The sequence below is a fragment of the Hippichthys cyanospilos genome, chromosome 8, assembly GCF_059441005.1.
Source record: "Hippichthys cyanospilos isolate Australia breed blue-spotted pipefish chromosome 8, RoL_Hcya_1.0, whole genome shotgun sequence".
NCBI lineage: Eukaryota > Metazoa > Chordata > Actinopteri > Syngnathiformes > Syngnathidae > Hippichthys > Hippichthys cyanospilos.
The window spans coordinates 4,865,592-4,889,902 of NC_142376.1; the positions used below are offsets into that span (position 1 = coordinate 4,865,592).

At 38.4% G+C, this 24,311-nt stretch overlaps 1 protein-coding gene across 2 annotated transcripts in view; it reads left to right on the plus strand.

Annotated features, from left to right (window-relative positions):
• Positions 1–22,319, plus strand: part of LOC148419905 (cGMP-dependent protein kinase 1) — a 122,428-nt gene extending 100,109 nt beyond the window's left edge. For both annotated transcript variants that reach the window (XM_088421731.1, XM_088421730.1), the window contains exons 8-18: positions 4,309–4,374; positions 8,515–8,589; positions 13,485–13,581; positions 13,682–13,821; positions 15,037–15,126; positions 15,968–16,109; positions 16,174–16,337; positions 16,411–16,533; positions 16,602–16,664; positions 18,105–18,171; positions 18,248–22,319. In XM_088421731.1, coding sequence (XP_088277857.1) covers positions 4,309–4,374; positions 8,515–8,589; positions 13,485–13,581; positions 13,682–13,821; positions 15,037–15,126; positions 15,968–16,109; positions 16,174–16,337; positions 16,411–16,533; positions 16,602–16,664; positions 18,105–18,171; positions 18,248–18,346 — 1,126 coding nt within the window. In that variant the 3' untranslated portion in view covers positions 18,347–22,319. The remainder of the gene's footprint in view (positions 1–4,308; positions 4,375–8,514; positions 8,590–13,484; positions 13,582–13,681; positions 13,822–15,036; positions 15,127–15,967; positions 16,110–16,173; positions 16,338–16,410; positions 16,534–16,601; positions 16,665–18,104; positions 18,172–18,247) is intronic.
• Positions 22,320–24,311: the final 1,992 nt, after the last annotated feature.

The window sequence follows — 24,311 nt, forward strand, 5'->3', positions numbered from 1 at the left end:
ACAGCTTATTTACATCAAGAGGAAGAATATATATATATATATATATATATATATATATATATATATATATATATATATATATATATATATATATATATATATATATATATATATATATATATGTACAGGGATAAAGTGGAGTTAGCCGTTAAATCTGTCAAGCATTTCAAGTCAGCTCAGGCTTTAATGCCAAATTCTCAACATAGTCAACATCCTCAGAAGCATCTGTCGGCTGGCCGGACCTGTCAACTGTGTGTTAGACTTTTGACATTTGGGGGAATAAAAGAATGTGGAATAGATTCTGTCCATTCTGAGCCTTTTATTGAGGCATCCTTTTTAGCTTTCGCTACCATATTCTCCAGAATATATGCCGGCATATAAACAGCAAAAATGGAGAAAAAAACAAAACACAACAAAACGTTTTTGTCACAGACAAGCCGCACTGTATTATAAACTGCAGGGATCAAATCATAAGAGAAAAGTTGCGGCTTATAGTCCAAAAAATACAGTCCTTTTATTTTTTTTAAGTATAGGACCACTCAAAACCACCTTCAAGCAACAATATGTAATTCTTGAAGCCCTTTGGAGCTAATCTGGTTTGTAATGTAAAGAGCATGTAGTGATGGTCTTAGATTTTCTGCTTTCAGGGTCTGTATGTTTATGCTGGACGAGCCTGAACACCTCATGTGATACATCCAATCATTCAGTCTATCTATCTATCTATCTATCTATCTATCTATCTATCTATCTATCTATCTATCTATCTATCTATCTATCTATCTATCTATCTATCTATCTATCTATCTATCTATCTATCTATCTATCTATCTATCTATCTATCTATGTACAGCTTTTTTTATAATTCTAGTTTCTTAGTAAGTAGCTAGTTACTTTCTAGCTCAGGGGTGGCCAAGTTCGGTCCTCAAGAGCCACAATCCAGACTGTTTTCAATGTATCTCTTCAACCAACACACCTGAGTCAAATCAGCGTCGTTATCAGGATTTTGCAAAGCATGCTGATGAGCTAATCATTTGAATCAGGTGTGTTAGTTGAAGAGACACAATGAAAACAGGCTGGATTGTGGCTCTTGAGGACCGAACTTGGCCACCCCTGTTCTAGCTAAACAATGAGTTAGCTGATATCTAGCTAAGTAACTAACCAGCTAAGTAGCTGGTTAAGTAACTAGTTAAGAATCATCTATCTATCCATCCATCCATCCATCCATCCATCCATCTTTTTAGCCATCCGTCTCGTTAGTTGCGTAAATAGTCAATTATTTAGCTAGCTGGCTTATTATTTAGCTAGCTCGATTATCTATCTACCTACCAATCTATTGCAGCACTCGAGATAGCTACATAATTAATTAGCTAGCTAGTTGGCTAATGGATGGATGGCTGGAATATTGATGGATGGAAGGAATATTGATGGATGGATGGAACATTAATGGATGAACGGACGGACGGATGGATAAACATTCTCCCAACTGCTTCCGAGGTGCTTCGCATCCTGTGAAAGGTCCATTGTGCTTTCCGTTCTTTGAAAGGTCCAAAACATTTGCAGTACTTGGCGGCGGAGTGGAGCACAAATCACTTATTGCATACTCATGTTGCCACTTGGCCGCAGCGAGGCTACATGCTTGTATATTATTTTTATAACCCTTTTCCCAGGACACCAGATCACTGTCAAATTACCAGGTTAATGCCTGCCCTTTCTATCGGTAATCAACACCGCCGGCGACTCCGAAAGAACATTCTTCTCCGCTTTTAGTGCCCGAGCTCGTGTATACTGTACGTGGGTCTCGGACGGCGCGTTTGTTCCGGCCTAATTAAAAAGCACCTGGTTTGTTTTTGTTGGCTCGGTGGCTGACTGAAGCCTGTAAAGTGTGCAAATGACAGATATGGTCGCGGACCTTGTCTACGCAACGGCGCGCCATGTTGGGGTCGGGCGGGCAGGCGGAACCAGACCGAACCGACACTTGAGGTCACTTGGGCCGGATTCGCTTATATAACTATTATTTCATGCGTCCGCGGGCCTCGTGCGTCGTCGTCGTCATGGCGAGTGAGTGACAGACGGGAAATACTTCCTTGTATGGGGTTGGCTAAGGAGCTCACGTAACAGATTGTGGATGTCATTAGCTTAGATTAACAAAATGAGGCTCGCCGGGAAAATGAGAAGTCATCTGCCTAGTAATAATAATTGTACTAAATGGAAAATTAGTGTGTAATTATTTAAATTTGAAATAGCATTTATTCAAATAAGGCCATTAAAATGATTCATGAAATAGGCCGCGGTAATAAATGTAATGTTAATAATCATCATCGTCGTTATTTTGCCCACTTATCGACCGTCTGAATGGAAATATGAATGAAGGGTTGTCTAAATCCATGTGTGATAAGTTTCAGCTCAAATATGACCTTTAACAGGATAAGCGCTGTTGAAAATGGATGAATATATGGAATTTTAGCCTTTAGAATAAAAATAAAATGAATCCTTCTCCAGTAGTTTCAATCAAATCCGAGATTTGTATTCCCCGTTTCTTTTTTTTGATGAGACGCTCTGCCTGGCACGTAAGGGCCACTTTCTTGTTGTGTCCTTGTCTGGCACATATGTGGCATGAATTAAAAATGAGGCCGCTCTACTTGTAGAGGGGACACGCATTTGTATTTTTTTTTTTTTTTCTTTTTGTGAAGCAGAGCGACAACTTGCAGCAGTCGTGTCAAATCACAGCTGGCGTGTTATAAAAAAGTTTGATGAAAGCATTTTAGAAACAAGTTCATGTCATGTACTTGAATTAATATTGCTGCTGTCGGTCTACTTTTTGAATAAAATCCATATCGGCATAGATATTGTATATATATTTATATATCTACAGAGGTGGGCAACTTACCTTTTTTTTTTTTGCAGCCGAAATTGTAAACGCCGGTCCATTGGTGTATTTTTGCTCAACCTTCCACCACCACTAGAGGGTGAAAATTTACCAAAAAAGTTCTGGTCCGTCATTCGTCAGGCGCTGGTCTACTTCTGTCTGCACTCACACTGATCATGTTTTCTGTTTTAGTCCTTACGCTTAAGAGTTAACATTAAATTAAATTAACACCCACAAAAAATTGAAAATGGTATGGTCTGTCTTTGTAGCCTGTGAAGTGCTGATGACGCTTTTAGCCCTTTAACTGATCTCTACCGCCACCTCCTGTCTTGAATTGAAACAAGTCAACAAAGATTTTTCTGTTTGCTTACATAGTTTGACTGCCGCTCAACGGATAATTGCAAAAATCGCAGGAAAATCAATGTAATAAATCCCATTAAAATGGATCTCAAAAATTGCAATTATAACATTTTATATGGTCCAAAATTTGGACAATGATCATTTTTGTAAACAACAAAATCTCGCACGTCCATCTGCAATCATATAGAAATGTCAGAATCGTTACATTTTGAAATTTTAGATGTTTTAATCATCTGCTGGAAATTTCAGCTCCCTGGTGTTTCATTTCCCGTCGATTCATTTACGATATCATTAAAAAATCTAAGGAATTTCCATGATTTGTAACATAATACCACAAGCGACATAATACGTCATTACAAAAGCCAGGATGTCCTCTACTGAGGGCGCCAGGACTTTGTAGGCTCTCTCCAATGACTCCTGCGATATCGAGCAAAAACAAACGTCCAAAACCGTGGACACAAATGACTAGGCTGGATCCCAGCAACTTAATACCTCCGCTGGCCTTGACACTCCCCCTTTTTCCCTTCAACTCTCCTACGCCGCATTTGCCTCCAAACTCACCAGCTGTGACCTTTACTCGCGGCGTACGGGAACACGGGGGGCTAAGATACGTCGGGCGAGTTTGCGCGTGAGTGCGCCAGCAGGAGGAGGGAGTTGAAATGGACCATCATTGAAATAGGCTGTCATAAGGTGAGCAGAGACGCAGTGAGTGATGGACCGTACGCATCGGAGCGGAGCGGCGCTCCTTCCGAGTGTCCAAATAATCTCGTGACGGGATGTCAGTCGGAGAGTTGCCTCGTCTTTTTTTGCCGCGCGTTTTAGTTAGCGCTTTAGCGGCGGACTTCGGAGCTCGTTAACGATGGATTCTTGGAACACGGACTCGGAAGATTCGTGCGACTGGAGCAACTCGTCGGATGAGGAATGTCCATCAGATGATGGATCGGACTTCAAATATGATAAAGTGTAATGTCCGACATTTACGATGCGTAGATGGAAGGTTCTGCATCTGATGAGTCCTTTTAGATAGAAAGTTCTTACATCTGTTGTTGTGGCTAATTGTGATTTTTTTTTTTCCCCTATAGGGAGGACATTAGGACTGCCAATGTTATTGCAGCAGAGGCGGTCACCTGCCTCGTTATTGATCGAGAGTGAGTATCTGTCAGCTTCTGAAATCCATAACAATTCCGTGTTTTGTTGGTTTTACCTGTTCGATCAATTAAAGTAATAGAAAGTGCATACAGTGAAATCATTTATTTGCTGTGTATTCTAACCCTCCTGTTATGTTTGTTCGCAAGGAACTGCAGTAAAGTCCCCGGGTCATTTTGACCCGTGGCCTGTTTAGTTCTCCAGTTGTGTCAGAAATGCATAAAATCCAAATTCAATACTTTGTTTTACCATTGTGGTATGTTCATTGCTCAGAAATAGCAATAATGTCTCTGGGTCAATTTGACCCAGAGGTGTGTGTGTGTGTGTGGTAGGATTAAGTTTAGGCTTAGGGTTTTTGCAATTTATTTTATCTTATTTTATTTAAATCCCTGAGTAGTAGACGTAATATTTGTGGGTCATTCTGACCCACCGTTTGACTGACATTTTGTCGCTTCATTATTTTAAAAAAACGTGAGAAATTTTTTAATGCCTTAACAAAAATGTGCACGAATACCATTTTTAATGGTAAATGCGGTCTATGTAAACATGATAAACTAAGCACAGGTCTTGTACGAAAACAAACATTGTACATTTAGTAGTTACTGTAACATTGAAATTGGTCAGTTTGACCCGCAACATAAACAGGAAGGTTTGAGACTTTTACAATTGAGTGCCAAAGTAATGCATTACTTTAACATTGAGTTACTTAAAGTAATCCATTACTTTGGCACTCAATTGTAACCAATTGGAAATGAATTAAGTATTAAAGTGACGTAATCACTATAGTAATTGATTACTATAGTGCTTGATTACTTTAGAGTTCATTTAGTAACATCAGTTTTGAAAACATCCTTTTGCCAAACACTAGAAAAACAAAACAAAACATGGAAACAAGAACTTGTGATGATATGTCTGGACTGCAATTGGCTTTCTCTGGACTTCCTGTCATAATCCCTGCTGCTGATCTCATACCAAATGCACTTCAGTCACCCACAGGCCATTTTTATAGCATTATAGAAGAAAACAAATGTTTTGGTTTTGAGTTTTTTGTGTTTTACCTACCACTAGGGGACACTGGTGGGATGCACCACCAATGCACCAGCGCCATCTCAAGGCAAACAAAGGAACTGCATTGAACTGATCAACTGCAACAATTAATATTAGGGGCAATTTTGGGGTCTTGGAACAGATTAGGGATTCAAATGTAAAAAAAAAAAAAAAAAAAAAAAAAAAAAAAACTAAAAACGCCTCAACGCACAAAATGACTGCTGGAAATACCGAATTTCCGATGTAGAGGTACCACTGTAGTCAGAAAAATGCGGTAAACATATGAAGGAAATTTAATACAGCGTGAAAACTCTCGTTGTGTTCGTTACGCATTTTGTTCCCAGTTACCGTATTTTCCGCACTATAAGACGCACCAGATTATAAGGCGCACCCTCAATTAATGACACATTTTAAAACTTTTCCATATATAAGGCGCACCGGATTATAAGGCGCACCCCAAATTAATGATGTGTTTTAAAACTTTTTCAATCACAATATGGTAATACTCAAAGTAATAACAACAATAACTCAAATAATTACTCTAAACTCTCAATAGCATAACTCAATGTCAACCTTAAAGATAAAGATTACTATTATTAAAGGTTTATTAAAGATTACTTTATCACTTCATTCCCCATCCACAGATCCCAATCTCAATATTGAGCCATATATAAGACGCACCTGATTATAAGGCGCACCATCAGCATTTAAAAAAAAAAAAAAAATAAGGCTTTTAGGTGCGCCTTATAGTGCGGAAAATACGGTACATTACAATTCTGCATGTACTGACTCCATAACATCACATGATGATCGTTGCAAAACACGCTCGGTTTTCATTCGCGCTAACCGCGCCATCACCCGGCATCCACCGAGCTGCTTTCTGCGCTGGGCTCATTTGCATGTAAATGTTTTTCCACACTCGTCCCAAAAATAAACACTTTGCTTCGAAGAGCGGTGCCGAGCGGACAGGTGTAAGGAATTCACAAGACGGGAATAAGCCAGCGGCCGGGCTGTTTGTTGTTTTGATTGCCGGGGAGCATAACCGTATTCCTCGTGTTTATTGACCCTGAAAGAAGGCCGATATGTGAGGGAACAGTTTATCCGAGGAGCGTTAAGTCTTGCGGTGGGAGTAAACGAAGTGGACGAGGTTGGGGGGCGTGGGGGGATATCGTCTTACCCGGAGCCCAGCTGTGGAATTTTGCGGGCTCAAATGGGCCTTCCTCGGAGCTAACGGAGGGGATAATGAGAGCGTCATCTAGCGCAGGTGATGGCCTTCGTCCGTCATTCCAAACACGTGTCTCCGATGGCGCCTTAACCGGCAGAGATAGCTCCATTTTGCCCGTGCGCATTTATTGGCTTTCTCCACCGTGAATGTAAACAAGCGGCGGGCCATTAATGGCTCGACAAACGGCACGACTCACAACAGAACGCTCTCAGCAGATGTATTCTGTTTTTGCCGTGACAGCTTAATGAGGCCTGAGTGCGAGTATGTTTCCGTGAGATGGTTTCTGTTATTTTGGATTGTTTTGAAGGGAAAGGAGCAGATTTTTTTTATATGTGGAAATGATTTAGACAGTAGTGCAACTTAAGAGTGTTGTTTCAGACATGCGTGTGTTCGTTTAGGGTTGTTTAACCCGTTTGCAAAGCATTGTCTTCGGATGCCACAAAATGGCGGCGTAGCACTACTTTTATCAGCATGGTGGCAAAGCATTACTTTTGTCTGAAGACAAGGTCCTCAGCTCAAATTTAATGTATTTCTTTAGATTTAATAAGGTGTCAAAGCAGTACAATTATCGAAATAAAGCTCTTAAACTCACTTCAACTCTTCCTTAGCATCAACAAGGCGGTAAAATAGTACAAGCTCCTCAGCTCAAATATAGTTGCTTGCCTCTAACAAGGCGGCAAAGCACTATGTTTATCTCCTCAACTCACTGCAACATAGTTCCTTAGCACCAACATGTCACCAGAACACTACATTTATCTAAATCAAACTCCTCAACTCATTTCAACTTGGTTCCTTAGCACCAACATGGCACCAGAGCACTACATTTATCTAAATGAAATCCTCAGCTCACTTCAACATAGTTCGTCAGCACCAACATGGCACCAGAACACTACGTTTATCTAAATCAAACTCCTCAACTCATTTCAACATGGTTCCTTAGCACCAACATGGCAACAAAACACTACTTTTATCTAAATCAAACTCTCAGCTCACTTCAACATAGTTCCTTAGCAGCAACATGGTAGTAAAACACTTTTTGAATGAAGCTCCTCAACTCACTTCAACATAGTTCTTCTGTATCAACATGGCACCAAAACACTACTTTTGTCGAAATGCATCTCTTCAACTTACTTCAACATAATTCCTTAGCACCAACACGGCAGTAAAACACGTTTATTTGAATGAAGCTCCTCAACTCACTTCAATAGCTCCTTAACACCAACATGGCAGTAAAGTGCTAATTTGATCTAAATGAAGCTCCTCAACTCACTTCAACAGTTCCTTAGCATCAACATGGCGGCAAAGCACAACTTTTATCTGAAACCGCGGTGTCAAACAAATTGCCCTTCAGTGTTTTAGTGCTTAAAATTAATCAAAGCACCTAAAGTAATTGATTAGTTTAAGTCCATTAAAGTTATTGCTTACTTTAATCTTTAATTACCTAAAGTGCTGCTTTAGTACCCAAAGTAATTGATTACTTGAGTAACGGAAGTAATTGATTAGCAATTAGCACTTCATTGTTTATTCACCAGCAATTTTCTTTCGCCTATTTTGAAAATAATGCTGAAATTAGTAACCAAATCACTTCAATTGAAATCAAATCAGGTCACCTTGCATATTACGTCACGCCTTTGTTATAAAGTTTTACGGTAATAACGTTTCTCAACTGCCGCTCTCTCACTTTTATGTCCCTTCCGATTAGCGCTGTCTTCTCCGACTTTTTTTTACAGGCTCACCCAATGAATATTTTATTACAACTGGCATCATTTGTTATTATGACAGTCTGGTCTGATTTTGCATCAGCCTTTCATGTCCTAATCCCAGACGCGAAACTTGTTGACGGCCGGCTCTTCTTCTTCGTTAATTACAGTTCATTTAAACACCTGATCGGAGGATTGGAGGATGTGTCCAGCAAAGGCCACGAGGACGTTGACGCCAAAGCCAAGTAAGAAATATTTCTATTCGTATGCATAAAGCGCTTCCTGTTGTAATATTTTGTTGTAAACAATTCTTCAAAAAGTTTGCTATGCGCTCGCCCAAGACATAAAGTGCACCTATGGGTCTGCTGCATCACAACAAATGGATGAAAAAGGGAGAAAAGTGAAGCGGCGACCGGGGTTACCGTCGCCATGGAAACAAGAGAATAGCAATGCAGAAGTCATAAGGCACCTTCAGATATAACATGTAAAAAGATGCAGGTGTAAAGATAACGCTATGATTTTTTTCTACACTGAAAGCGGAATTGTATAGTAAGTTGCGGTGAGGTCAATATTTTATTTTCAGAAGAATAGAATAAAGTAAAATCGAATGCCTTTATTGTCATTGCACAGGTTTCCAAACCTTTGACTGGTGATGTACATTTAGGAGAACTAAAGCCTACTAATGACCAAAATTAATGTTATAATTTACTTAAGTGTCGATTTTTAGTTGGCGTATTTTCACATTTTTTCCAGACATTCAATCCCAGATACTTAAGTACCGATTTAATACTTAAGTATCTGAAAATTAATGTTTTTAATTTAAGAGATTTATGTAACTGTTTGGGATTGAATGTCTGTACTCTTAAAAAAACGTAAAAATACGTCCCTGGCATTGAATTATTTAAGGTACTTTAGTGCGCAAGTATTTTACAAATAAAGTAATGATTACTTATATATTAAATTACATAAAGAATAGGGTAGCCCTTAATTTATATACTGTAGTACTAGGAATTTTTAGACCGTCTTGCCAAGTAGTTGAAAAAAAAAATTGGGATACCTGGGATTGAATGTCTGCTCTCGAAAAACGTAAAAATCCGTCTTTGGGAAAGAATGTCATAATTTTTGAGACCATTTAAATTCCAAGTTGGACTTTAGTACCAAAAGTAAACAATTTCTTTAGTACTTTGACACATTCAATCCCAGGGACGTATTTTCACGAGTTCAGATATTCAATCCCAGATACTTAAGTATTGATTAAATACTTAAGTATCTGAAAATAAATGTTCTTCATTTACTTACGCTTCGATTTAATACATAAGCGCCTGGGATTGAATGTCAAGACTCTTAATAAACATAAAAATACATCCCTGGCATTGATTGATTTAAGGTACTTTAGTACTAAAGTAATTTATGGATAAAGTATTTGAGTACTTAAGTACTTAGTTGCCCCGTGTAATGGATTACTTTGGTCCTTGTTTCATATAGTACTAGGAATTTTTAGACTGTCTAGCCAAGAAGAAAAAAAAAACAGGAAAAGTACCTGGGATTGAATGTCTGCTCTTGAAAAACATAAAAATACGTCTTTGGGATTCAATGAGTTCGTTTTTGAGCGTCTGATTTCTAAGTGTTTTTTTAATGTTGTTTGACTGCTACTCTACATTTATAAAAACTAAACCGACCAATACGAAGAAGGTTGTTATGTTCCTGCCTTGAAAACTGAAAACAGCCGTCGTTTTGAATTCACTTAACGTGAACTTCTTCCCCGAACTCTCGTCGGCGCCGTTTTTAGCTCGAGCTTCCCGCGCATCACCTCTTTGCTGGAAGCCCCCCCCCTCCCCGCGCGAACAAAGCAGCGCGGCGAGGAAAACCTGAGTCAGCATCCCGCGGCGATGGAAACTCACTCCCTCATTGGTTGCGTCGCCGTCTGCCACGCGGCCCCTCTCCCGCCGTTTTCCTTCAAAGAATACCAACGTTGCTTTTGATCAAGCCGCCCGTTCACTCGGCGGGGGCTCGCGATTACCCCAAATAGAAAGCGGCGCTCTTTCCTTGTCGCGCTGTCCTTAAGGTCTCGCCGACACAAAAAGTTATTGGAAGCGAAATTCCGCCGTATACGAAAGAAGATACGTTCGGAAGCCGAGATAAAAACGAAACTGTGTTTGGCCTCAATTCTGTTTTCTTCCGATGACCTCATCGGTCATCCGTAGTTTTATCAGCCGCAGGGGTGCTCCTCCATCTGTAGAGGAAGATTTTGCCATACAGCGCTTTTCAAACCATGTAGCGCGCCGCAGAAAGCCGGGGGCTAGTTTAAGGGCGCCCTGGAAAACAAAAAAGCTGTTGCTATGGTAACTCCTAATTTTGTATTAGCTTTAGCTAGCTTTGATTCTGGAAAACTGGTTGGGTGTTGGTCAGGTTTAGCGCATTTGAACAAAGATCTCAAATTAGCAATCCCCAAAACATGTTGTTTCTTAAATTTATTTTTTTAGTTTTAGTTCAATTCCAGGTACCGTATTTTCCGCACTATAAGGCGCGCCGGATTATAAGGTGCACCATCAACTAATGACATATTTGAAAACCTTTTCCATATATAAGGCGTACCGAATTATAAGGCGCACCCTCAATTAATGACACATTTTAAAACTTTTTCCATATATAAGGCGTACCCTCAATTAATGACACATTTTAAAACCTTTTCCATATGTAAGGTGCACCGCATTATAAGGCGCACCCTCAATTAATGACACATTTTAAAACTTTTTCCTTATATAAGGCGCACGGGATTATAAGGCGCACCCACAACTAAGGACATTTTAAAACCTTTTCCATATATAAGGCGCACCAGATTATAAGGCGCATCCGCAATTGACATATTTTAAAACTTTATCAGTCACAATATTGTAATACTCAAAGTAATAACAATAATTATCTCTAAACTCTCAATGTCAATATGAGCAACCTTGTTCAACTGTAAACACACAAAAGAAAAAGGTAAAGCTAACTTTATCAGTTCATTCCCCATATTCTCAATATTCATCCATATATAAGGTGCACCTGATTATAAGGCGCACCATCAGCTTTTAAAAAAAAAATTAAGGCTTTTACTGTAGGTGCGCCTTATAGTGCGGTACTTACTAATATTTTTTCAAATGCTTAATAACTAATTATTAAAGGAATAAATTACTTTAGGAAATAAGTACTAAGGTAATCAATTACGTAAGTAATAAAGTACCATATTTTCCGCACTATAAGACGCACCTAAATGACTTCAATTTTCTCAGAAGCCTTATAATCGGGGGCGCCTTATACAACGTGTAAACCTCAAGTTCTCACTTTTGGGAGGACGAAAAAATAAAATCACTTAATCACCATGAAAATTCTTCCATATTTACCCCTGTATTTCAGTTTTTTTTTTTTTACGGGTATTTTCAAAACACCCTGGTTGAAATTTGGATATGCTTTCTATACTCCAATATTAAAGCCAATTTATATGGGGGACAAGGCGCAAAAAAACACATTTTTTTTGTAAAAGAAAGCACAATTTTCTCAAATGAATCCAGAAACTGTTGGTAAACCAATAAAACAACATATATGAAGTTTTTTTTATCGCAATTTGATTAAAAAGATTGAAGTATAACAGTTAATAGAATCAAAATTGTTGTCTTTTGAACTCTTGATTCGTCTTGGCATTGATCTAAAAAGTCTTTTAATGTAATCGAGGGTTTTTTTTTTTGCCATTCTTCAGATAATACTTTCCACAAAATCATCAGGCGATCCGGTGGTATTTTTGAGTGTACTGTCCCTTTAAAAAAAAAATTTAAAAAAATCATAACACAGAAAGAGAAGTCAGTAACACAAATTACATTGTTAAATAAATGTTCTGTATATTGTTAGTGTCAGGATCATAGAAATAAACGTAATGTAGAAAAAAAATATACAATGTATATATTGGTTTTATACTGTCCAGTTAGGAATTGGATAAATAATATGGCAGACTGATCCAAAATTGAATCCAGTCTCGTGTGTGTTTGTAAGTGGAAAACTATTGAATGCAGTTTAATTCTGTTTCAATATCATTTTTATCTGTTTAAATTCTGTCCCTTCGAATCCAGCCGTCAGCCTCAAATTCTTCGCTCTCACCGCTGAGATTCTATGCGGAATGAAAACAAAGCAATGTTGCCATCTGCTGGCCACTCGCGGAAACACTTTTGATATTTGCGGTTTAAACTTGGCCTTGGATTATTATATTAGCATATGTCGTGTCTGTTTGCTATTAGCGTAACTGAGCGCACCATCGATCATCTTGGCACTTCATAATGACACAGAAATGGCCTCCTTGTCTTTCGGATTTGAATTATATGTTTTTTTGGGCCGATTTCCAGATGATGGAGAATAAAAAATAAGAAGCTGACTTGTGAATAATCCTTTAAATTCGTTGCCGGGTCCACGCACATAAATAAACAAAGTAAGATAGTAAAATTCAACCACAATTATTTATTTTTTTTTGCTTTAAACTTGTTGCGGCGCCAGCAACTGACCTTCTAGTCCAAGTGACCCACAAAGAACCGGAGGAATACTAAGCCCGCTGATCTGGATCTTGATCTGATGCAACGTGATCTGGATCATATAATAACAAGAAAACACGGTCGGCGTGATAGGATCAGGGACGGACACGGACAAACTATTTTTACACGTGCTGCGTTTAGGTCCAACGGCGTGGCGACAGAGCGTCTTTCTGAAGGAAGCTTTTCGTGTGTGTTTGTGTTCCTGCGCAGCTGTACTTGTGAGAACCGCTTTGAGTTTTCTACCTACACTGTGAGGACATTTTGGAGAAGGCCGGTCCTCACGTTTTCAAACCTCTTTTTGGCAGTCAAGTCTTACCTCTAGTGTGTACGAGGTTAAATAGAAAATGCACGATATCAATGAATGTCCTCACAAGTAAATTGGACAAACACATGTGTGTGTATTCTTAAATTCCACATCCTTTGCGACATCGCTGCCAGATTACGCGAAGGTAATCTGCTGAGATTTGCAAACAAAGGTGGATTATCGCATCTTTCGTCGTTCGTTTTATGTCTAATCCCGTTCGTTGTTGCCTCCCCCCTCACCCGCCCTCCCCGCCCTTTTTTATCAACGCGAACCGCAGGTACGAAGCGGAAAACGCTTTTTTCTTCAATCTCAATCTGCCCGATTTCAACATCATCGACACTTTGGGGGTTGGCGGCTTTGGTCGCGTGGAGCTGGTAAGCAGGGGATGGCGTGACTCCAGGATGGGAATATAAATGGCGTTGGCGCATGCTAATGCGTGCTGGGTTTGATTTATTTTTCCGCATCCCTCTTCAGGTTCAGCTCAAGAGCGACGAGAACAAAACCTTCGCCATGAAGATCCTCAAGAAGCGGCACATCGTCGACACCAGGCAGCAGGAGCACATTCGCTCCGAGAAACTCATCATGCAGGAGGCCCACTCGGATTTCATTGTTCGGTAGAAGCGTCTCATCTTAAGAGCTGCGCACATCGTTTCTTTAGCTCAAGAGGGCTTATGGATTTTATTTTTACCAGGGGGAATTGCTCTTGCATGTTTAATCACTTCAGCTTTGTTTACGCACATATACATATATATTTGTATATTTGTACACACACATAAATATATATACATATGTATATAAAAAAAAAATCATTAAAATTTTCCATTCATTTCATGCAATATAAGACATATTGGGATGTAGAAGGGACCAAAAAGGATTTTTTTTTTCATACATCATACATGCATGTATGTATTATTAATATATATATATATTTTTTTAAAAAAAATATGATATGATCATATGATATATGATATATGAAAAAAAACATTTAAAAAAATCCTTTTTGGTCCCTTCTACATCCCAATATGTCTTATAATGCATGAAATGAAGGGGAAATTTTCATTAAAAAAAAAAATATATATATATATATATATATATATATATATATATATATATATTTTTTTTTTTTTTTTTTTTAATGAAAATTTCCCCTTCATTTCATGCATTATAAGACATATTGGGATGTAGAAGGGACCAAAAAGGATTTTTTAAATGTTTTTTTTCATATATCATATATCATATGTATTATTAAAAAAACTATATATATATATTTTTTTTTTTCTTAAATATAAAATATATATATATATATATATATATATATATATATATATATATATATATATATATATATATATATATATATATATATATATATAAAATAGTTTTTTTTTTTAATGAAAAATTTCCATTCATTTCATGCATTATAAGACATATTGGGATGTGGAAGGGACCAAAAAGGATTTTTTTAAAATGTTTTTTTTAAATGTATTTTTTTTAATGTTTTTTTAAATGTACACTTACATGTATGATATATGAAAAAATAAAATTTAAAAAAATCCTTTTTGGTCCCTTCTACATCTCAATATGTCTTATATTGCATGAAATGAATGGAAAATTTGAATGAAAAAGAAAACATAAAACATATCTAGTATAGAATACATAAAAAGAGGAACTTAAAAAAAAAAGAATATATACATAAATTATTTAATATCTTCTCATTTTGGGTTTTCCCTTCAAGGGTCGCTCCAGTAAATTAATTGCCAACTATTTTTCAAGATTTTTAACTTGAAAACCTACAATAATAAAGTCGAATCCCTACTGTTTGTTTTCAGGCTCTATCGAACGTTCAAGGACAGCAAATATCTCTACATGCTGATGGAAGCCTGCTTAGGAGGAGAACTGTGGACCATTCTTCGAGACCGGTATGGCCTTAACTCATTCACTCCCAAAAAACGTTTTCATACGTTGTATTTTTTGTTGTTGTTGTCCAGAAATCATGTTGGTTAAAAACACAAAACAAAGAATTAAGAATTGTGTAGTTAAAGCAACCACATACAGTATATGGCGCGGCAACACATAAAATAAACGAAACAATATAAACAGGCATATATTATTTATCCTCTGCAAAAGAAATGACTAATATTACCTGATATTATTCACACACAGAAGATAAGGAAACCTTGTCTGTCTGCTTTTGTTATACTGCCGCCCAGTGGCCAAATTGTGCACAGGCGCTGCAATGAATGAATCATGATGACAAACTTGTTTAATTCTTCTTATTTTTTTTAATTAGGACTATAAACCGCTGCTTTTTTCACCACACATGAACCCTATTGCTTAGTGTTTTTTTTTTTAATCTGGTCACCAAGTGGTAAACAAAGCGAGGCAGAAGAAGACTATATTGAAGCATTAATTTTGAGTTTGAACTGCTATTTTACTGCATTCTGCACTAGTAAGCACAATCAGGCATGTTACTGTTGTGTTGGTGATGTATTCTAACAAAAATAGATTTTCTGCTACATTTTTGTTGCGGTTTATAATCTGATGCTCCGTATAGTCGAAAAGTACAGTATTTTTTTTTTGTAAAATATATTATAAAGTGTCATTTTTAATATCCAAAACAGATTTATATTCATTACAATGGGAAATAAGATTTGAGCTGCATTCATTCTGAGTTCCTAGCATGTTCATGTAACAAGTTACCGTGTATTTCACGGTAAGGTAAACAGTGGATTCTCCGATATGTGGTCCTGCCGTTCCCAGGGGTTCGTTCGAGGACTCGACCACCAGATTTTACACGGGCTGCGTGGTGGAGGCCTTCGCCTACCTACATTCCAAAGGCATCATCTACCGAGACCTCAAACCCGAGAACCTTATACTGGACCACAGGGGTTACGCCAAACTGGTAGGAGCTCCTCGACGCGGTCCGAATCTTCATCCCGTGAATCTAAAACCTTTCTTCTCGCTAGGTGGATTTTGGTTTCGCCAAGAAGATCGGCTTTGGGAAGAAAACGTGGACTTTCTGCGGGACGCCCGAGTACGTGGCGCCGGAGATCATCCTGAACAAGGGCCACGATATCTCCGCCGATTACTGGTCTTTGGGAATCCTCATGTTTGAGCTCCTGACCGGCAGGTAGCAGCGGGAGAATTCTGGCCGCGGATGCTAAATACGGGGAATCGTGGTTTAATCGCGGCTGTATTCCCAGCCCTCCGTTTTCCGGACCCGATCCGATGAAGACCTACAACATCATCCTGAGAGGCATCGACATGATCGAATTCCCAAAGAAAATTACCAAAAATGCTGCCAACTTAATCAAAAAGCTATGCAGGTGAGTCTTTCGATGCAATTGGTTTTTTTTTATGGGCTAGCCAAATTACCAACGGGTTGTCTTTGCAGGGATAATCCTTCGGAACGACTGGGAAACTTGAAAAACGGTGTCAAAGACATCCAAAAGCACAAGTAAGCGAGAACGATTGTGATCATATGCGGATTACTTTGTGCCCATTCAGATTTTTTTATATGAACTGGAACGACTTTCAGTTCACCATTCAAATTTGATGAAATTTACAAACTTTAGAGCGGTACTGTACAATTTTTTTTTTTTTTTTTAACTGATTCACTGCCATTGACGGCTAAAGACGTGAAAGATCGATTTTAACTTGACTAGCGTTCGACGAGGTAATCTCCCGACATTTAGCCACAGTGTTATTTTTGAACTAATGGAATGAAGTATACTTTTGGGAATTGAACCTCTGGCACGTTTTTATGAACATTTTGGCCACTTACCGTAATTCTCCAAATATTGGACGCACCCTTTATTTTGGGGTCAAATTTGGGTATTTTCTTTGTTACTGTGTATAAGATGTTACTGTGTATAAGATGCACCACATATCCATGAATTATATATTTATTGCAGAGTGTGTTTCACATTACCCGCATTGTGAGGACAGTGAACGCAACGCCAGTGTGTCGATGAATCCGTTTCTAGCAGTTGTTTATCCTCTTCCTCTCGACACAGTTCACTTTGCCATAAATAGCCAAAGTTGCGCACCCTCCGTGTTCCATTAAGTTTATGATCGCGTCCATGCCAAAAAAAAAAAACCCAATTAATAAACAAGTCAAATGGAATATCTCTCTAATTGGTGCACTCTTAATAGAATCAGCTCAAGACATTATAATTTTTCCGTCTTAGTAATATTCGTGCGTGTGAACAAGGAATGACTCGGGCGTTGGTTCGGTCGGCTCACTTCTTTTATTGAAAATAATGCAGTAACAACCTCAGCTAATACGAGTTGCTGTTAGCGGTTGTTAGCTGTCCACCCTCTAGCTCAGTGGTGTCAAACAAATTTTTATTTTGGGCCGCATTGTAGTGAGAAAGAGCCGGAATGACTGTGAATTCAAATACATTTTTAGTGTGTTGATCACACATTTACCAAGATTTGATATCAGAAGCCGGCAAAAACTCTTCAAAAGACATTTGGAGAATAAGAAAATGTTTGTTTTTCTTCCCCCAAAATTTTAAAAGTTAAAGACAACTTGCAATTTTGGTATTTTAGTCAGAAACCTGAAGTCAAATCAGCATTTCAAGGGCCACAAAAAGTGGCCTTGACTTTGTCACCTGTGCTCTAGCTCATACCGTTACGGTAATTATTATAAGTAAGAATATGGCTGATGTAAATACGTACATCCGTGCGTCAAAACTCGGCTCATGCGGCTGACGGATCAATCTTCCTCGAATGACGTCGAATAAAAAAAAAAAGAATCTTTAAGTTACCATTTATAGGACGCACTCATACTCCTGGCTTTCATTTTGGGGGGAAAAAAAGTCTTATTATGAGAATTACGGTATTTTCATGTGTTTTACTCACGACTCACTTGGCTTTTTCTTTGTCTTCGGAGGTGGTTTGAAGGCTTTAACTGGGAGGGCTTGAAGAAGGGCACGCTGACGCCTCCTATCATCCCCAGTGTAAGTACATTTAGCGGTACGGCTATACATCGGTGCAGTTGCGTAACCGCGCCGCCCGTCCTTCTTCCCCGCCCAGGTCACATCAGCGGTCGACACGAGCAACTTCGACAGCTTCCCCGAAGACAACGAGGACCCTCCCCCCGACGACAACTCCGGCTGGGACGTGGATTTCTGAACTTCCCCCCCCCCCGCGGAATCGAAAGAAACTCTTCTTTCGTCGGTACGAGGTCACGCGGAGGGTGCGGAAAAAGAAGTAGGTTTAAGGGATGCTTGGCGCGCCCGAGCGGGTCACCGATTTGCCTTTTTTTCACCGTGGCCCCGGATCAAGCATTTATAGCGGGACAGCTGTAGCACACGTTCGGTGTTGTCTTACACTCGGCTCCATGGCGGAGAAAGTGCAGGGATACACACACAAAAATAAAGAAAGAAATAAATAAAAGACGGGCGGCGACGAGCCGACGTGCCCGCGCGACGGGCCGGCCAATGTTTCCGTATTTTTTCTTCTTGTTGTTTATTTTTAGTATAAATAAGCGTGTGAAAAAAGTGAAATTTTTGTGTTTTGCGATCATGGCTTCTCCGGTTGTACGACAAGTGCTCTCGACTAAGCTGAATGTCACCGATTTTGCCGCGTTACGGACTGGTGAGCGATTTGAAGGAGACTTATTATGCAAGTTTTGTTTCCTGGAAAAGTTAACCGGGTGTCTTAAGGAATAAGGAAAAGAAAAGATCTGCTGCACGAGTTTTTTGGGTGAATGGGTGTGGCTTTTGTTACTACGGCAACAAGGGGCGGGGTTAGGGAATTCTGACGAAGCTGGAGTCCTTCAAAACTTTCGCTATATTTTTGTTCAAAATTGTATTTTCGCTCGTAGGAGCAGCACTTCCTCAGCAATCAGTAAATTTTACTTTGTCAGTTTGCGTAGCAGACACACCGTTAAAGACAAATACCGAGGAATGGTCGATACCACTTTTTTTTCAGACCGATACCAGTAAAAAGTACTCAACGCTTGAGTTGTCATTGATTCCGATACCAAGTAACGATACCACTAATACTTTTGATACCAAAAAAAAAAAAATCCAAAATTACCCAGTTTATTTGATTGTGTCCATTGTAGTGGACATTTATTTTTTGTCTCTATCTTACGACTCAGTCTTGTTGAGATAAAATGGACACAACACAGGACAAAAATAAAGAGACTGGGCCTCAGAAGAATATTGAAATAGAATTTTTTCTGTAAAATTCCATGTAATAGTAGCAAATTTCTATTGTTCTATTTGTAATTTCGACTCCATGATCATAAAACTGCTCTGGCCCAATAATTAAATCACCCAAAAATAGTAAAAAATAAATACTATTTTTTTTCACCATTTTTGGGTAATTTTCTTTCATTCTCACAGTAACAATCCTGTTGAAATTTGACATGTTGTAACCATCTGGGTGAAATTTCAGCTCCCTAGTGTCTTCTTGCAATTCCCAAAAACCTTTGATGTAAACATTGGACAAAATACCGCACAAGGGTAAATGATAACAATATTTCCCTTTTCAGAAGCTAATGCTATCACTGCAGCTCTGCTTACCTTTTGGTTTTGACTTAACAATTTGTGTCATCCTTTCAGAGTCCACTCTAATTTACCCATTGTGCAGTATTTTGTCCAATCCGTTGATGTTTACTTCAAAGGCATTTCACCATAAAGGGGAAGCACACAAGGGGAGCTGAAATTTCACCCAGATGATCACATCATGTCAAATTTCAACAGCAGTGCAATCCATTCACTAAATTACTGTGAGAATGATGTGGAAGAAAATGATTTAAAAAAAATCATAGTGTACAAGGGTTAAGAAGACACCAGGGGGCTGAAATTTCACCCAGATGGTGACAACATGTCAAAGTTCAACAGTTGGAAATTGAAATTTCCATAATACGTCCCCTTTAAGGTGCATTGTGTGGACATAAGCACAAAAGCGTGCTTATGCGGTTGAAGAAAGGAGACTGTCCAAGTGCCCTGTTTCAGATGTCAACCATTACACAGCTGACACCACAAGATTTCCATGAGGTCATGTGTCGTCAATTATGCACTCAAAACATTTATTTTCCGCCTTTCCCGTTTGACAAATCATGAAATATCGTTTGGACGTCCATAACGCCTGTACAGCTCGTAACTGTGAACACGGTGTCAATGTCTTTGGTGCTGTTCTTGATTCATGACCACAAAGAAGAAATGGTGACATGACAGTACTGTTTTGCTTGGATTTTTTTTTTTTTTTTTTGTACGGTGACTCGTTTTCTCTCCCGTGCTTGCTTTTCGTTAAACTAGCTATTGGATATTAATGACACCGTTTATTTTGTGCGGGTTTTTTTTCCTCCCATCCCACCGGCATGATGTTCAGATCTTGAAGGCATCACCACAATCAAGAGCGTAAAATGTAAGTGCCTTAAATCAACGGCATACAAATCATCGTCACAAGGCCTTTTTGATGCTGCATGAATACACACAACTGAAAAGTGCACCTCATCATAAACATCATTTTCTCACGTATAGGAATTTCTTCAAAATCCCTCACGTCCTCCTGAGAGCCTGCTTATTCAGTTTTGTCCACTTTTATGGACATTAGTTTTTTGTCTGTATCTTTTGACTCATTGGAGTTACCCTACTAAATCCCAGTGTCCCCATTAGAGGACATATTGGCCTTTCCACCGACGTTTTAAACACTTGGGTGGGTCACATTTTTGTCTTGCTGAGGCAAAAAAGACCACCGAGGACACAAATGAATGTGTTAGACATTAGGTTTTGGTCTTAATCTTTTGACTCATTGGAGCTACCCTACTAAATCCCACTGTCCCCATTGGAGGACATCATGGACTTTCCACTGATGTTTTAAACACTTGGGTGGGTCACTTTGCTGTCTTTCAGGCAAAAAAGACAACAGTGGACACAAGTGAATAGGTGGTAGACATTAGGTTTTGGTCTTTATTTTTTGACTCATTGGAGCTACCCTGCTGAATCCTAGTGTCCCCATTAGAGGACATCTTGGCCTTTTTAACACATGGGTGGGTCACTTTGCTGTCTTGCAGAGGCAAAAAAAGAACAGTGGACAAAAGTGAATGGGTGGTAGACATTAGGTTTTGGTTTTTATCGTTTGACTCATTGGAGTTACACTGCTAATTCCCAGTGTCCTCATAAGAGGACACCTCTGTCTTTCCTGATGTTTTATATACATGAGTGGGTCACTTTGCTGTCTTATTGAGACAAATAATACAACAGTAACAGTGGACACAATGGATAGTTTGTAGACATTACATTTTGGTTTATATCTTTTGACTCATTAGGAGCTTCCCTACTGAATCCCAATGTCCTCATAAGAGGACACCCTGCCCTTTCCAAATATGTTTTATGTACTTGGTTGGCTCACTTTGCATTCTCACTGAGACAAAATGGACAACAGTGTAAATAAATGAACAGGTAGTAGACATTAGTTTGTCTATATGGTTCGACTCATTAGAGCTACCCTACTAAATCCCAGTGTCCTCATTGGAGGACATCCTTTCCTTTCCAATTATGTCTTATGTGCTTGGGTGGGTCACTTTGCTGGCTTACTGAGACAAAAAAGACAACAGTGGACACAAATGAATAGGCTAGCTCTCAGGACAGCATATACAGTAAGACTGCAATGACATGCTTTTCACGTCACTATGAAAATCACGTGCATCACAGAAGCAGGAATGATTTGCGGTCGTAAACTTTGGTTTTGATATTTGGCTCATACATGACATCACGTTGTGGGAAAAAAATCAAATGGCAGACTGAAATAGTATTTATTATTATTATGGAGACAGGCTCCTGTTTTTCAGCAATGCCATTTTTTTGAGGGTTTAAGGAAATCACAAGATAAAGTTGAATACAGCAGATGTGCCATTTGATTTTAAATAAATTATAGGGGTGTTTATTTATTCGTGATCATTTTAAGTTATGTACTGAAAGGTTTATGTTATTCATATTTTATCCCAAACATCGCAAAGTGAGTGGATTCTAATCATATTTGGACCATCATCATGTTTCCCCATATTTGCCTTGTGTTGTTTTGTTTTGTTGCTGTAAGTTAATTTTGCAAAGTGCCACGTGTATGATTTTTTGGGAATTATAGAGTTGAAAAAAAAAAATCTGAGTCTGTGTTTTTATTAATAAAACGAATGTTCAATTGTCAAAAATAGTCTAAACGTTATGTTTAGATTGCTTGGAATTTCTGTCTCAAAGTTTTGAAGTTCTGAGTTTCAGTGACGAAAAAAGCACACAAGTATTATTATTTTGTAAAAAAATAAAAATAAAAAAAAGCATGTTGGATTCATTAGTGTTTTAGTGCCATGCAACTGGCCTGCAGCTGTGCATCATCTGGGGTAGATAAACTGTACTTGGACAATCTTGTTATTGTTATTTCTGAAAAAAATATTGAATAAAAAAAAAATATATATATACTTCAAATAATAAATATGACCATTCAAAAGCCATTAAATTTGAATTCAACTATTAATAGGACTCAGCAGTTCTTAGTCTTTATACTTGCCCGATGAGACCATATAAATTGGATAAATTGTGTAAATTGTGATAAAATGTAGAATTACTTTGATCAAAAGCTGATAGTAAAATTAAAAATGCAAGTCCAAACAAACGATCATGTGATTTTATGTAGTGATGACAATTTACCGAATGTCCTCTTGAGGGCGCTGCAGGTAAGCGACAGCCTTTTCTCCTCTCCTGTATCCTCTGGTGAGTTTAATCATTGGACGAAATATCCTCGACCCCGCAAATTACAACCCCCGAAAATCCAAAATCACTCATCGAATTAAGTTCACGATTCACTCCTGAAATTATGAAATCATTCGCTTGAAACGTGTGGTTTAGTTGAGGCGACAACTGTTTGACACGTCATGGAGATCAAAGGGCAAACATTGCTCTTCAAAGGAGCTGACTACGTTAACAAAAAAAGAAAGCAGATAAAAGCTTCACTTCAAACGCTACACTGCAATTAAAGTCCACCAAAGTGCTTCGGTGAAGCTTTGTCAAGCGTTTGGAGCTCATTCGGAGCTTGCCGTCGTGTTTGTCGGCCTCCTCGAATGACGTCACATCGTACCAACATGGCGTTATGTTACACGTATTTATAAACACACGAAGAAGAAGCGGATCAAGATAATCACGAATTTGCCTCCAAATACACACTTTTTTTTTTGTTGTTGTTGCGAAGACTTTGAAGCGGCTTAAGCTCGGGTTCGGTAAACCAGAATGAAAACGGGGACCCCCCTGAGGGTCGAGGTGTGTCCTTTCATCTCCAAAGTGCCAGTCAAGCCTGAAAGGAAGTCAATTAATTGGGTCAACTTTTCACACGTCTTAATGGTCGTCTTGCATATCCTACGCATTCATGTCCGCCCCTTGGTGTCATCGCGGGGGGGGGGGGGGGGTCGCTCCTTTTGCAAACAAGAGGATCAAATGAAGAGTTAATCGACGCGAGTGACTTCAATCAGCCACAGAACATGCTTGAATGTCTAAAGGGCGAGGCGGAATTATCTCTTAGAAGAAGCGTTTTTTTTTTCTCGACAAAAGATTAAATAAAATGAAGAACTTTGTGGAATTCTCGAAAGGGTGACAAAAAACATCTTAACTTAAGTAAAAAATATTACTTCAGCAAGGTTCCTCGTCAATTGTAAAAAAAAAAAAAAAGCAGTTATTGATTAAAAATCTGTACAAGTGTACTTCAAAGTTAAGTAAATATGTATTTTACTACGTAATATGTATTTTTTTTTACTTCGTTATTTTAAAATGCTCGTCCAAAAATCAATTTAAAGTGCTGGGATGAAAATAAGTACAAAAAAAAATCACTATACAAATTTCAAATAATGTATATGCAACATGTTTGATCTTATTTCAGGTTTTAAAATATTTAATCTATGATGGAAATATTCAGGGAAGTAAAGAAAAAAAACTTACAAAAAGCAGTTCTAACTCAATGCAAACCTATACAACTCTAATTCAAAGTGAAATACAACTAAACGTTACTTTAAAATGCTGCTCTCAAAATACATTTTTAAAATGTGCTGGGATGAAAATAATCATTTAAAAAAAATCACTATGCATCTTGAAAAAGAATGCGG